This window comes from Pelobates fuscus, chromosome 10, assembly GCF_036172605.1.
Source record: "Pelobates fuscus isolate aPelFus1 chromosome 10, aPelFus1.pri, whole genome shotgun sequence".
NCBI lineage: Eukaryota > Metazoa > Chordata > Amphibia > Anura > Pelobatidae > Pelobates > Pelobates fuscus.
Genome location: NC_086326.1, coordinates 144,177,441 through 144,194,028, shown reverse-complemented (window position 1 = coordinate 144,194,028; position 16,588 = coordinate 144,177,441). Strand labels below are relative to the sequence as shown.

The 16,588-nt window shown below is 42.1% G+C and overlaps 1 protein-coding gene across 1 annotated transcript in view; it reads right to left on the bottom strand.

Moving 5' to 3' along the window:
* Positions 1-1,327: 1,327 nt before the first annotated feature.
* The window catches only part of LOC134574844 (oocyte zinc finger protein XlCOF8.4-like), a 29,724-nt gene continuing 14,463 nt past the window's right edge, over positions 1,328-16,588 (bottom strand). The window contains exons 7-11 of the mRNA XM_063433902.1: positions 8,099-8,257; positions 6,162-6,357; positions 4,821-4,988; positions 4,617-4,737; positions 1,328-3,262 (exon numbers count right to left, since the gene is read on the bottom strand). Of these exons, the coding sequence (XP_063289972.1) occupies positions 1,767-3,262; positions 4,617-4,737; positions 4,821-4,988; positions 6,162-6,357; positions 8,099-8,257 (2,140 nt within the window). The 3' untranslated portion in view covers positions 1,328-1,766. The remainder of the gene's footprint in view (positions 3,263-4,616; positions 4,738-4,820; positions 4,989-6,161; positions 6,358-8,098; positions 8,258-16,588) is intronic.

The window sequence follows — 16,588 nt, the reverse complement described above, 5'->3', positions numbered from 1 at the left end:
GAGCTGAGGTCAGCATGGGGAAGGATAGGTGACCAACGCTGAGGGAGCCCAGTGTTAGATTAAGGTAAGTAGCTGAAGGGTGAGGGCTCCGAGGGAGGGGGGACCTAATAACCCTATAGTGCCAGGAAAACAGGTTTGTTTTCCTGGCACTAAAGTGCTCCTTTAAAATATGTTGCATATTGTTAGTATGGTTAATCTGATTCTGTTACATGCCTTGCTCCTCGTCTTAAATACTGGCCATCTTGTAAACTGTACAATCCACTGATTAGCCCGACTTTGATGTAACGCAAAAATGTGCAGTATTTTCGCAATGTAGTCCAATGTTATGCTCTATCTATTTTAATACGTGCATGTGCTGTTGGGGCATTGCAAGCTACGCTGTTATGTTTCTTTAACCCCTTAAGGACCAAACTTCTGGAATAAAAGGGAATCATGACATGTCACACATGTCATGTGTCCTTAAGGGGTTAAGGTAAAAAAAAAATATATATATATATATTTCGTCACATCAAAAGTATAAGTAACCTTTATGTTTTTAAAACGCCTGATTGCAAAAAAACACCTATCAGAAAAAATAAAAACATGCCGCAACAAAAAATAACCCATCTTCACCAATTGGGGGCTCGGCCCAGATTGACAGCTTTGAAATATGACAAAGAGTGCTCTGATTGGTTGGCTATTTATCCAACCAATCAGCGCACTGTGATAGCCAAAGATTGAGAGAAGTAAAAATTGACTGTGAAAATGCTTTGATTCTCTGGGTCTAGATTTAACTTCCTTCGTCCGGATTTCAAATGTCTGGCACTTTTCAGTGTTTAATTCCATCAACATTGTCCTGAATTTGCAGTCCAAATGGCTACATCTGCAACTGGGTGTTTTTCTTCCAATTCAGTTCAGGGCCATTCGGACTTTAGTGAATTACTCAGAACATGATTAGGTGTACATAATTTACTTAAATATTTAAATAAATGAAAGAATAACAATTTTGCAGTTTTCCTATTATCATCTGCAAACACTATAGCTTAAAAAAACTACTACAAAATAAATTTTTAGTTGCCATCAGTACTCCTTAGATGAATTTGTTCCACACTTTTTGTAATTAAAAGACAAATATGAAAATAGAATGTTTCAATAACGTATGCTTTTTGTAATTTGGTGTGTGAGGACTACAACTGTAAAAGTAATTGAAAATCCATTCTCACCTCACACAAAAGTGTACATGTCTGAAAAACAGACAGCGCAGGAACTTTATAGGCGCCTTAGCTCCATTTTTTTTTTAAACAAAATAAGGATGTATTTAAAAAGTTTACGTTTCTATGACACATACACATTTCCTTGCATTTTTTTTTTTTTTAAACAGGATAAAAGATAATGCACTCCAATCTGAATTTCTCTACCTGTACAGATCTGTAAAGGGTTGTAATTGTGGACAAGTTTTAAACAGGTAGTTTGATAAAATGCAAACATGCACGTTTTTAGACAATTTAATACTTTCACTTTTTTTTTTTGCTAGGCTAGGATTTCATATACAGAATCGATGACACCAGACAAATATCCAATATGCATTCATCTACATATCCACATTCTGTAAATATCCAATAATTTAAAGGGATAACAGGTTTCTCAATTTATTTAGGTACATAAACGTGCAAAATGGAAGCATGCACATTCAATAACTTGTCTAGAAACATTTGTCTTTTTTTCAATTTGTTTATTTTTTTTTTGCAAGTGGGTGAAATGGAATCTGTAAAATTCTAATCTCTTCCTCAAGTAGTTTTTTCACTGTGAGGAAGATAATTATCATTTGCATGGATCCTCTGATGTCTATAAAGAGCTGACTTCTGGCTGAAACTTCTCCCACATGTTGTACAACAAAACGGTTTTTCTCTCATGTGGATCTTCTCATGTATAATAAGGTAGGCCTTGCTTATAAAAGATTTCCCACATTCAGCACAAGAAAATGGTTTCTCTCCTGTGTGAAGCCTTTTGTGTGCAATGAGATTTGAGGTTTTCGAAAAACATTTTCCACATTCAGCACAAGAAAATGGTTTCTCTCCTGTATGACTTCTGCGATGTGTAATAAGGCCTGAGTTGGTTGTAAAGCATTTACCACATACAGAACAAGAAAATGGTTTCTCTCCTGTGTGTGTCCTTTGATGTGTAAAAAGACTTGAATTAGTTGTAAAACATCTCCCACATATAGAACAAGCATAGGGTTTCTCTCCTGTGTGAATCCTCTTATGTGCAATAAGACATGAGCTAGCTGTAAAACGTTTCCCACACACGGAACAACAGAACCTTTTCTCTCCTGTGTGAATCCTTTCATGGGCACGAAGACTTGACTTGGCAGTAAAATATTTTCCACATTCAGAACAAGAAAATCTTTTCTCTCCTGTGTGAATCCTTTGATGTGCTATCAGACTTGAGTTGGTTGTAAAACACTTTAAACATTCAGGACAAGAAAATTGTTTCTCCCCTGTGTGACATTTTTGTTGTGATGCTCTACTTGAGGTAGCCGTACAATATTTTCCGGAATTAAGCAAAGTCTTATCTGAATCAGTTGAATTCCAAGGAGTATTACAATCTAAGTTCTCAGAAATCTGAGTGTATGTATCTTCATCCTGTGTGTGTTTGGAGGGTGAATAAATGTCAGGGTCTGTCAGATTTATTTCTTCATAGGAGTCAGATTCCTCCTTAATAAGAACAGTTTTATATTCTATCTCTGACTGATCGGAGTCCATAAGATTTCCTTCATCACTTGAGAATGATTCCTCCTTAATATGAATAGATAAATATTGGGTCTGTGTATGTTCTGTGCGTGTATTAATGTCAGTGTCTAAGAGCTTTTCCTTTTCCTGTGAAATGGTTTCTGCCTTCACATGAGAAGAATACGTATCTATATTGGGGTCATTGAGATTTCCTTCTTCAGGTGTGGTTGATTCTACCTTTCGATGGCTAGATGTCTTTCCTGTATTGATTTGTTTTGTTGTTGTGTCAATGTTTGTGAGAGTTCTTTCTTCACATGAAGCAGATTCTTCCTTAACATCAGCAGACAAATGTTCAGTCTGCGTATTAATATCACTGTCTGAGGAACTTTCAGCTGTGAAGGCAAATTCACCTTCTCTATGTTTAACAGATTTCATATCCTTGAAGGGCTCACATTTCCTTTTGGTTTTCATTTTAACCTTTCCCTCGGTGAGACAGTTTTCTACAGAAAATGCATTGTGATACCCATTATCTGTATATTTGTCCACAGAGTCACCTATAAAAATTAAATGAAAATCGATAGTTAATACATTGCTAAACACAAATACACACACCAGTCAAGGCATAAGACTTTGTTTTCCCCACAGAAGTCTCACTTTAACAGTGTTCTCACTACTGCAAGAGATTCTGGGTAGGAATAGGCAAATTAGCTCAACAAAGAACCACATTTTTGCTTCCTTCCACTTTATACACGGATTCCTTGGAGTATGTGTCTGCTGTATACAACAGCTTTGAAACACAACTCAGGAAGACATGTTATTGTAACCCCTTCACGCCATGACATCTGAAAATACTAGGCTTTAAAAGCATTTAGGATGGCATGGAACATCCCACTAATAAAATAAACACCAGTTGAGGGTTGCGCACCACTAGACTCAGTTACAGCACTTTCTCTCCCATTTCAACGTGAATATATTTATTATGCAGAAAAAATAATAATGCTAGACAAAGATAAGCATAAAAATAAGAAATTACCCTCGTATGTGTCTCTAAAAACATATTATAATGACAATGATGTTCACAAAGTATGAAAAAAAATGAACACACCAAAACAAATAGAACACTCCAAGTATCAGAATTTATAGATCACACCGCAGTACCTAGTATCCTAGAAGTGTCAGTTTGACTTCTTACCTGTGGTCACTCGAGTGCCGTTCCTTGCTTTCTCACAGCCAGAAACTCTCTTTATTGAAAGACTTCTCAGCCAATGAGATGGCCCTGCAGAGCAAGGTTTTGCTGGGGAGAGCCAATACCAAGCTGTGAGGAGGCAGGGAGAGGAGCCCAGCAGATATCAGGTACAAAGTCAAACCTTTTCTTAAAAACAAACCGTTGACTGCATACATTGGGGAGCCAGAGAATTTTTGGCACCAAAACTACTACAGCGAACTGTACTGGTTATGGTGCTTGAAGTTTGTCTTTAATTCCAATCCTTTTTTTCTTCGTCTATCAGTAAAATAGTTGACTCAGCCGAGTCTTCATTTAGACTCATTGGCACAGCCAATTTCAGCATACTACAACTTAACAGTACCATTCGCTCTTTTGCCCATCCAATACTTGACCTCATTGTCCCCAGTCGCAAAGAACTTTTATCATAGTGACCTAGTGAAATTATATGAGACTTGTTTGAACTATAGCCAGCTCTCCTTCAGAAAAGTAATTGCTATTCTATAATAAAGTCGAATCACACAAAGAGATTGCAATTAACCTCCTCAAACATAGCTCCAATGTATTACCCTTTCAGAGTCATGCTGAGTATCCTAGAGTTTCAATGTAAAAAGTACACAATCCAGCAAAAGCTTCTCTGACCAATCATGGAAGTCAAACACAGAAACAATTGAACTTTTCCTTACCCAGTGACTGGAGAGGCTGGTAATTATCCATCGACACATCCTTGTTTTGAATCTGGTGTCCATCTAAACACCCCCACTCCTTCTTGGAGAAACAGACAGTGGCATCTTCATACCTAGGAACCTGAGACACACAATAATAAAGTCACCATCCAGAAACATGCCTTCATTTTTAACTGTATAATGTCCCATTCCCAGCAGCCTCACCTCTCCGGTCAGCAGGTGGATGATCTTATTGGTCAGTTCCAGGATCTTCTCATTGTTTTTCTCGTGTTTCAGTGAGTGAGGACTCTGGCTCCTCCAAGATCCTTCTAACACAAGTGGTCTAATGCTTTGTAGTAAAGGCTCACCAGGCCTCTTCACGACAATGTAATCCTACGTTTGTAAACAAACACAGGCTGTTATCACAGTATACCTTTTACTGTATTGTCCCCCGGCTACTTATTACCATTTTAGGTCTTCCCTCCAAAATATGAATCTGATCTACTGCTGGTTTTCTCTGATATCTCCCCATCTATCTTGCTCTACTAGACTGAATAAATAACTTTGTATAGACATGTGTACTACAGCAGTTTTTTTTTTAAATGTATTTTCTCTTTTCAAAATCCCTCACCTCTCCAGCCAGCAGGTAGATGATCTCCATAATGACATTACCCAGAATCCCTCACCTCTCCAGCTAGCAGGTAGATGATCTCCATGGTAACATTACCCAGAATCCCTCACCTCTCCAGTCAGCAGGTAGATGATCTCCATAATGACATTACCCAGAATCCCTCACCTCTCCAGCCAGCAGGTAGATGATCTCCATAATGACATTACCCAGAATCCCTCACCTCTCCAGCCAGCAGGTAGATGATCTCCATACTGACATTACCCAGAATCCCTCACCTCTCCAGCCAGCAGGTAGATGATCTCCATAATGACATTACCCAGAATCCCTCACCTCTCCAGCCAGCAGGTAGATGATCTCCATACTGACATTACCCAGAATCCCTCACCTCTCCAGCCAGCAGGTAGATGATCTCCATAATGACATTACCCAGAATCCCTCACCTCTCCAGCCAGCAGGTAGATGATCTCCATACTGACATTACCCAGAATCCCTCACCTCTCCAGCCAGCAGGTAGATGATCTCCATAATGACATTACCCAGAATCCCTCACCTCTCCAGCCAGCAGGTAGATGATCTCCATAATGACATTACCCAGAATCCCTCACCTCTCCAGCCAGCAGGTAGATGATCTCCATAATGACATTACCCAGAATCTCTCACCTCTCCAGCCAGCAGCTAGATGATCTCCATAATGACATTACCCAGAATCCCTCACCTCTCCAGCCAGCAGGTAGATGATCTCCATAATGACATTACCCAGAATCCCTCACCTCTCCAGCCAGCAGGTAGATGATCTCCATAATGACATTACCCAGAATCCCTCACCTCTCCAGTCAGCAGGTAGATGATCTCCATAATGACATTACCCAGAATCCCTCACCTCTCCAGTCAGCAGGTAGATGATCTCCATAATGACATTACCCAGAATCCCTCACCTCTCCAGTCAGCAGGTAGATGATCTCCAGGGTGATATCCAAGATGTCCCCAGTTACCTCATTCCGGTTTTGATTAACCTTTTCCATATCATTGAAATGTACAAAAAAACAGCTGTGGTCTTTATTTTCTGTACCGATTTTGAAAAAATTGTTGCAGCCCTTTAGGGATTGAAATAACATTTTCATTAGTTTGAGTTACATCAAAGTGAGCACAAAAAAGTGGAAACATATTCAAGTATGTTTCTTTTAAACAATCTCTCTCTCTCTCTATATATATATATCTTTCCTTACACAAGTTGTCGTTTCTAATGCAACATGTTTTAGGTTATATGTATACATGGGGCTGTGTACTGACCTCGCACAAATTATACACACAGTATATACCCAGCGGGCTGTATATATATCCCTCATACATTATATACATAGTATATACAGAGAGCTGTATTTTATCCCCAATACATTATTTCCTGGATATGTCCATGGCAGCACTACAGATGGGTATAGCTCCTCCCACTCCTTAATTGGACAGGAAACACCTACTCATAAAAGAGACTCCCTCCCCTGGCCCTACCAGACTTTTTTCCTGTCCACTTCTCAAGGACATAGGATGTTTCACCTCCTGCTTTTTTGTGGCTTACTCAGGTCTAATTGTACCCCTATCCCATATTCAGCCTCTCTCCCCTTGGAAGCCTCAGGACACGGCGCCTCACCAAGGGCGACCCCCTGGAGGATTCTCTCCTTAGCGACCGGGGAAAAATGCTGCAGTGACCCTATAGGTAGAAGCTGGATGTGCCAGACCCATTGGGGTGATAATTCCCGCAAAAGGGTACACCTACCTGCAGTATAAGTCTGGGGTTTCCTTTGCTTTCCCATTACCTGTGGTCTGTGATGAAATACTAGCCAGTTACCTGGACGAATGTATCAAAAGAGCAGTGGAAGGGTGTAAAGCTTTTCTTCCTCAAGACAGATGACCAAAGAGATCTTTTCCACAGGACAGACGTTCCTTTCGGGATAAGTAACATAGACGCTACAAGCTTGGTAGAGAGTTCTCCAGATTCCAATCATGGAAAAGAGGGCATTCTTCCTCCAAAAAACCCTCGGATCTAGGTGGCAATGACAGACAACCAAAGCAGTTCTGATGGGATGCTAGTCCAGTCCTTGGGAGTGGGAGCAAGACTTTTAAACTTCTTAGAGGTCTGTGCTCCGACAGTTCATGACAAATGGGTTCTAAAGATCATAAAGAACAGTTACTTTTTGGAATTCTCCACCATTCCTCACCCTCGATTTGTGGCTACAAAGATACCCAAAGAAACGGAAAAGGCATCAGCCATTCATTCCATTATAACTTCCCAGTCAACAGAAGGAGTAATTTGTCCAGTTCCCGTAAAAGAAAGAGGATTGGGAGTTTACTCAAGACTTTTTCTTACTCCAAAGGAATCAGGGGAATGGAGACCGATATTAGATCTTCACGAGCTGAACGTAGAGCTGTGTGTAAAAAAAATTAAAATGGAATCATTAAGTTCCATTATCAGAACCATCTCTTCAGGAGACTGGTTGATTTCCATAGAACTTTGGGATGCTTATTTTCATATTCTAATTGCTCCGCCACATCAGAGATAATGGGGTACTTGGGTACGAGATTCGACTCGATAAAGGCACATTACCCTCTCCTCAGACAGAGGTCACCGTATTCAGTCGAAAATTCATCATCTTCTCACAACTCTATTCCGGCAAGAGAGTTTATGAGCCTTCTGGGAAGTGTTTCCTCTACAATAGGCCTTACAAGGTGGGTTCAATGGATTCCTATCCCAATTTACAAACAAAGACCTGAATCAAATGATTTTACTGACTTCAAGGATCAAAAAGGAGCTATCATGGTGGCTGATTGATCAGAAGTTGTAGCAAGGGTTTCCTCTAAGCAATATTTCTTGGGTCACCTTGACCACAGATGCTTGTCAATCAGGTTGGGGAGCACATCAGAATCTCCATCATGTCCAAGGTTTATGGAAGAATCAACTTTTTCATCAATCTTCAAATGTCTTGGAGCTACAAGCAGTATTCCAAGCCCTACTCCATTTCCTTTATCTAAAGCCAAACTGGGTGAAAGTAAGGATAGACAATATTTCAGCGATGGCTTACATCAACAATCAGGGAGGTATGAAGAGCAAGACTTTAAGGAAGGTTTTGACTCTATTGATGTCCTTGGCAGAAAAGAATTTGAAAGGAATCACAGCAGTTTCATAGGTTTATCTGTTTTTTGTATAGGGATAATGTTTGCATATAAGATTTCTGTAGGTATGTCTTTTCCCTTAACTATATTGTTAAAAAAAATATTTAAGATGTAATACCAAGACTTCCTTAAAGCAGTTTTAGTGTATAGATCATTCCCCTGCAATTTCACTGCTCAATTCACTGTCATTTAGGAGTTAAATCACTTTGTTTCTGTTTATGCAGCCCTAGCCACACCTCCCCTGGCTATGATTGACAGAGCCTGCATGAAAAAAAACAACTGGTTTCACTTTCAAACAGATGTAATTTGCCTTAAATAATTGTATCTCAATCTCTAAATTGAACTTTAATCACATACAGGAGGCTCTTGCAGGGTCTAGCAAGCTATTAACATAGCAGGGGATAAGAAAATATTAATTAAACAGAACTTGCAATAAAGAAAGCCTAAATAGGGCTCTCTTTACAGGAAGTGTTTATGGAAGGCTGTGCAAGTCACATGCAGGGAGGTGTGACTAGGGTTCATACACAAAGGGATTTAACTCCTAAATGGCAGAGGACTGAGCAGTGAGGCTGCAGGGTCATGTTCTATACACCAAAACTGCTTCATTAAGCTAAAGTTGTTCAGGTGACTATAGTGTCCCTTTAAAGGAGCTTTCCATACATTCTTTCTCCGTGAGAGAGTGAGAGTGAGAAAATAAATAAATAATAAAAAAAAACACCACACACAAGGTTTCCCCTTTCCTTTTCCTCTTAATTTTGATATTCAACAACTCTGTCCTAATAGTCACTATCCGCAGATAACTCTCTGAGGCAGTTTAATGAAATGTCCCGTTTCCAAGTGAATTTTTTTAAATAGCATCATGAGTCCCAACTTTTTTTGAAAAAGGTCAAGCCCTTAACCACTTAAGCTTGATAGATAAACTATTAATTCCACCTTCAGGGCATTTAGCCTCTGGAAAAATAGGATGTAAGGCTTATAAAGCCAATCAGCATGTGAAAATTGAAAAAGATGATAGCAGCATATAAGAAATCCAGATAGCAGCAAGATATATGGCAGTAGCATTTATTTTCCCCTTTAAATGGGATTATACATTCCAATTGCAGTGATCCAACAAGGATTTAATTCACAGCAGCATAAGAAGCTTTCACACTTTCAAGTACAAGCAGCACATGAAGATTATAAATAATTCATTATTTCCTTTATATCATTAGTACTTGCATTCCATTGCCATGCTGTTTTTTCAATATATTCCCACAGAGCAGTTTTTCCGCTTTATAGACAGCAAAATAAGTAAAAATTGTTTCTTAATTCACTATTGCACATGTATATCGTTTGTACTTGCGTTCCACTGCAATGTGTTTTATAGATTTAGTCTTCCTTCCCCTTTACACAGTCCTTCTTCACTTTTGCCATCTATTTCATGCTTCAGTTAATTCAATAGCCACTATCCACAGGTAGCTCTCTGGATCAGTATTAGTGAAACATCCAGTTTCCAAATAAAAAAAAATATATATTTTACTTTCTTTCCCCTTTCTTTTTTAAAAATAGTATCAAAGATCACAGCTTTTCTGGCACTGGTCACGCCCTTAATCACTTAAAGGGACACTCCAGGCACCCAGACCACTTCTGCCCATCGGAGTGGTCTGGGTGCCAACTCCCACTACCCTTAACCCTGGAAGTGTAATTATTGCAGGTTTCATAAACTGCAATAATTACCATGCAGGGTTAACTCCTCCTCTAGTGGCTGTCTACTAGACAGCCACTAGAGGGCACTTCCGGGACCTCCAGCGTCGCTAAAATCCGTATAGGAAAGCATTTTCAATGCTTTCCTATGGGGAGGTCTGGCGCGCATGCGCATTAGGTCTCCCCCGCCGGCGGCCACGCACGCGCAATTGGTCTCCCCCGCCGGATGACGTCGCTGGGACCCTGAACCAGCACCGAGGGACACCGGCGCTGGATGCAGGCATGTCACTATAGGGTTTTTAACCCCTTCAGCAACCTGGGATGGGGGGTGTTTTCCTAGCACTGGAGTGTCCCTTTAACCTTAGTATACTATTAATTCCACCTTCAGGGCAATTTTCCTCAGGAAAAGCAGAATGTAAGGATTATTAACCCAATCAGTCATGTGAAAATTAGAAAAACAGAATTGGTAGAAGCATGTAGAAACTCCAGACAGCAACTAAATTTATGGCATTAGCATTTATTCCTTTAAATAAGTTAAATTTCCTCTCTTTTTCTTGCCCTTTCCTCTCTTTTTCTTGAGATATATATATATATAAAATAGAAAGGTGCACTCCTGGATTTGAAAACGTATTAGGTTTATTGTGCAGAAAATTCAAAGTTCAGTGGATCGACGTTTCGACCAAAACAAGGTCTTTTTAAAGATCAGAACGATAATAATTATAATAATAAATTTTTCAAATCCAGGAGTGCACCTTACTATTTTTTATATATACAATTCGCTGGTTTGCATTTTTGCATAGATTGTATATAGGTAGTGTGCCAAACCCATATATAAATCAGTATATTTAGTTATATATATAATATAATCAGTGTGTGTATATATATATATATAAAAATAAATAAAATAGGTAAACAAGGCACTCCTCCTATATTAACTCTGATAAATCAAGTGCCTAGGTGCAGTCCCGCGTCAAAATATGTAGCAATCAATCAAAAAAGGGAGCACTCCAGGTCTTCAATTAAGTGGAAAAAATATTTACTGTATCAAAACATGGTACAAATTCTGTGTAGACGAAATCAACGTTTCGACCCTGCTGGGGTCTTTATCAAGATCATTCTCGTGATCTTGATAAAGACCCCAGCAGGGTCGAAACGTTGATTTCGTCTACACAGAATTTGTACCATGTTTTGATACAGTCAATATTTTTTCCACTTAATTGAAGACCTGGAGTGCTCCCTTCTTTGATTGATTGCTATATATATATATATTTAGTTATATTATTTATTATCAGTCACTGTGTATATATTATATATTTAGTAATATTATATAATATATTATGTATTTGTGTGTGTGTGGGTATATACCGTGTTGCTGGGCTCCCGGTATATATTTATCAGTCACTATGTGTATATTATATTATTATTATATTATCACTATGGGTATATACCGTGTTGCTGGGACCAGGCAGCTCTCAGGATCCGATATTGGCAGCCATGGGGGAGGGTGGAGTGACAGCGCACGCGCAGCTCCAGCTACTTCCGGTTCCGGTCCCAGTGACCTCACGGCCTGTCCGCGCCGCCATATTGGAGGCACTCGGCGCTCTGTCTAGGAGCCTGGCTGCTCGGGTTGGTGTTCAGGAGCATTGCGGCAGGAAGGGCGTGAGAGTCCACGTGACCCCGGTATGAGAAGTGTCGCCGGGTAAGGAGGCAGAGTCCGCCATGTTTGTGGTGGCAAGGTGCCCATTCAGTGAGTGACTGGATTCTGATATCGATAGAGTAATCGATACAAGGCTGGGCAGTATGCTCAACAGATTAATTAAAGATCCTGGTGTATAATGAGATCCTATTGCGTTAATATTATTATTAATCCATTGAAGGGAGGGTCCAGCTTTGTAATAGATTTTAATAAATTGTATTAGATTTTAATAGATTTTATTAGATTTGCCCCACTAAGTGCATTGCAGGTTTCTGGTGGAGGCTGCAAGGACTCTCCTTCTCTTGGCACAGCACAAACATCCATAATATTATCCTCATTTATTGTAATACTAAAATAAAAACTATATACACCACGCACAAGGGGGGAGGGCGACGACAAATGGCAGCTGAGCGCTTTTTATCCCCAAACAACAGGGGCCCGCAAGCCCTCAGTGTTGGCATGAAACGCGTCCAGCCATTACCTGTAATGGCCGGCCAGTTCTGCGGCATTGACAGTGGCGGCAGCGAGCTGCTCCTGAAGGAACCCAGCTAAGACGTCAGTCTGTTTAAAAAAATCCTTGACTCCTTATAATGGAGAGGAACCAGGGCACTGCTGGTACCATAACCACTACAGCCAACTGGGAGTGTTCCTTTAATTTGCGTTAAGTAAATGTGTCTACTGATGGTATCCAACAGATGTGTCAAAGGCTAAATATATTGTTGGTAATACCCCTAGAAAAAATGCTTAAAAATAAGGAGAAAGGGGCGGAGCCTGACAGCACACGAGAGCGGTCGCCATTCTCCCGAGCTCCAACAAACTAGAGCAAAAACCCGCAAAAATCAAAGACACCGAACCCCATCTGACCACACAAGTACCGGAAAACAACAGGGTACGACCCGCTGAACAGGTCGATGCCGTTCTTCCAACCCGCGGCAAGGAAAACTCGCAGCCGCGGCACCAAGGCCTACCGCGCGGGAGACCTCCAGCTCGAGGCGGACTGGGCTTCCCGCATGTGGAGCGACCTTGGCCTACCAGACCCGAGCACACACGCACCAGCGGAGATGGGTCGGAAGACACAGAAACAACCCACAAACACACCCCAGTCCCACCGTGACATCGGCATGATGCTTCGAACGCCAGGGCCAAACACAGCCCAGAATCACCCGGTGGATGGAGGGGAGTCTTCCCGCGAACACACCCCAGCAAGAACCGGGGAACCTACCCCACCCAGGGCAGAAGACACAGCCCCTGCAACCAAGGGGGACATACAGGACATGCTAACAAACCTGCAAAGGAACCTCCGGCAAATGTGGGAAGCTGACCTGGCAGTGCTGAAAACAGAGGTACACACACTAACTGCTCGCACAGACACGAATGAGACAGATATACTAACCCTCAAACAAGGCCTCAAAGCAATAAACGACCAGATGCATCAAATACAAGCCCAACAAGTCAACCTCACTAACCAAGTCAGCATAATAGACGACAGGGGCAGGAGGAAAAATATCAAACTCAGAGGAGTCTCAGAAACAGTACCCTTAGAGGAACTACCACACTTCATTAGAAGGCTGGTGTCTTCCCTCATCCCAACACGACAGGCTAAACACTTTGCCTTTGATGGGGTATACCGGATAACTAAATCCCCACAAGCACCCACCGCAGCACCACGGGACATCATCCTCCGTTGTCACTCGCTAACAGACAAAATGGGCCTACTAGCCGCCCTTAAAGGGAACACCCCGTACCAATTTGAAACCAGCACCATATCAGTCTTTCGGGACTTGAGCAGATCTACATTGTTATGGAGAAAGGGAATGCAGCCCATCACGAAACCCCTACAGATAGCAGGACTCACATACCGATGGTCAACGCCCAGAACGCTCCTGGTCACAAAAGATGGGAACACATATAAGGCGTCAGATCCATCAGACAGCACTGCCTTACTGACAGCACTAGGACTCACTCCACAAGGACTACCCGCTCCAAAGACATCCAGTACTCGCCCACGCAGCACAGAAAACTCCCCTAACCGCACGGGCGGAGAAGAAGAAAGAGGCCACACGACCTGAACCCACAGACTGCTCATGTTGTTTATGCTAATGTTTTACATATGTTCACCTATGTTTTAAAGTTCACTTACACACCACTACAACCACACACTTTATGTCGGGCTCACACCACGTAGAAACAGCTCTGTGACTCAACTACACAACTCCCTCCCCCCCCCCCAGTGCCCCAGGGTCAAGGGACACAACCATCCGTGGAGCGATACACCCCACACCGGGAACCAGACATACAGGGGACACATAAACAACGCACATATTCATAACAGACGAACCCCGAGAACAAAATAGACAACCACGCTCCGAAACACAACCCACTCCCATATAGACGAAGGCCTGTTCGCTAGGCAGAAATACATTTTGACTCAACTATACACGCGGGGGTCATGGTGGACCCAACTGGCACAAAAGATAAGGGTACGTTAGACCCCCACTTCAATAGGCTCTCTGAGACTCAGAGTCCAGGGACACCAGACTTAACAAGGGGACTATACACCCACCAGCGTACGAGGTGACCCAACACATAGAATGCCGGGTAGCGGGACAACTACCCTGAAAGCCTCAAGGCCAATACATTCACCGCACCCCCACAACGTTCATAACGGTGATGACTCACCATCTCACAATTTCTCGCCCAGCAACGCCCAGTACTCTCGTAGGTACCTCGTTATAACCCATCAGACCACTATACAAAAATGTGCATTTACTGTTATAACCGAACTACTGTATGGACTTGTTTGATATGCCAACTTAGCAGTATATAATCGATGCATAAACAGAACTGTCTGTACCACTGATGATGCACGGAAAAATAAAGAATTTAAAAAAATAAAAAAAAATAAGGAGAAAACATTCTGATAAAAAAAAAAAATTGTTAACTTATAGGATAAGGTTTGTGATAGTGTTAAATCTTGACTACCTATTCTTACTACCATGGGAGGGCTGGCAGCCTTAGGCCTGGGGGGCAAATCCAGTCAAGTGGCCCATTGCACCAAGAGGATAGTAAAAACACATTTCCTGTGTGATTGAAAGGGGGGGAGGGGGGCAGTCACCTAAGCAGACACACTCACTGACAGGCACACACATTTGCTGATTTGGCACACACTAAAAAACACATGCTCACTGACAGGCACACACACACACTGTTACAGGCATACTGACTCACACAGACATACTGACACACACACAGACATACTGGCACACACACATATAAAGACATACTGACACACACACACACAGACATACTGGCACACACATATAAAGACATACTTACACACACACAGACATATACACACAAACTTTACACCCTCAAAGCCAGTAGACAGGGGCTGAGTAAGGGGACAGGGGTGGTAGTGGGGGAGGGGGGACAGGGCTGTGGTGGAGGGTATGAGCTGTAATTGGGGGGTTAGGAAATGTAGTGGGGGGATAGGGGCTGAAGTAGGTTAATGGCTACAATTTGGGAAAGGGTCTGTGGTGTGGTGATATGGGCTGCAATTGGGGGAGATGAGCTGTGGTGGAGGGGCATGGGGCTGAGAAAGGGGGGCAGGGGTGAGCAAAGAAAGCAGGTGCTGAGGAGGGGGATTAAAAAAAAACTAAAGTGTATTCTCCCCTCCCCGAGTCTTACCTTAGGCCAGCGAGGGGTGGGCAAGAGCACCAGCCAGTGAAGTCGGCCTCTCCTGATGATGTCAGGAGGAGGGTGCTCTTCTCCCAGACTCCCCAGCGGTCCTGTGAGAAGAGCAGTGAAAGTCACACTTTCCTGAAATCATCAGGAGAGGCCGGCCCACTCCACTGGCTGCAGGGAGAGAGGTAAGTTAAAAAATCAGAGTCCCCAGCCAGAGGCAGGGGGAGAGCCAGAGGCAGTGGATTCGGAGTGTCTTTTTTTTTCTGGATGCAGGCGGCCTGGGGGGGGGGGGGAGGCATTTGCCTCATTGCCCCCCTTCCCAGCCCGCCCCTGCTTACTACTGATCCTCAATTGGAAATGGTATCCAAGAAGGGCTGTGCATTTACAGCAAAGAGCGCAAAATGATTGGGAAATGCATCTCCTAGGTATTTTTGTTCCCAAGACAAAACCAATACTTTTGCTCTGTCACTAACAAAGCCCTGGGAATAGTGCAACTTACCTTTTCCAACTTTGCGCCAGTCCTGTTGGGTTGGCCTTCTTGACAGCGCTATCTTGCTTCGGCTTGACCTTCAAATAACGCACACCCAGGTTTCCAAAGGACCCTTGCAGTCAAGAGCTGACCAGGCCAATAACCAAGTTTAAAAAAGTAATGGAGCTATATTAAGCTCCACCCTTTGTCAACCAGCTGGATATACGTAAAGAAAGTAGATGGGAAATTTGAACGTACCAGTGTTAAAAAAAAAAAAAAAAAAAAGTGACAGAGACAGATGTATTTGCTATAAACATATTTTAGTCTCAACTTCCATTTCTTAAGTCACTAATGAAAAGTTATGCAAAATCTCAGTTGTTACATTTCACCAGCCAAATTGTTTAAATTTGGGAAATTTCATTAGATTTATACTAGAGAAATTGTGGACACAATGGGTGGTGTATCTGTTCTCTTATGTAGACACGGGGGGCTCAAATCATATGATTAATAAGCTTGGTCCTTCCTGCTGTCTCGTGGATAGCCTTCTTCCTTACTGTGATGAATGGCCCATTTCCCTAACTCCATTCACTGCAACATGTTGCTACCATCACTAGCGATGGACTGTGCGCAGGTGAAGAACTAGAGTCCATGTAGTTCATAATGGC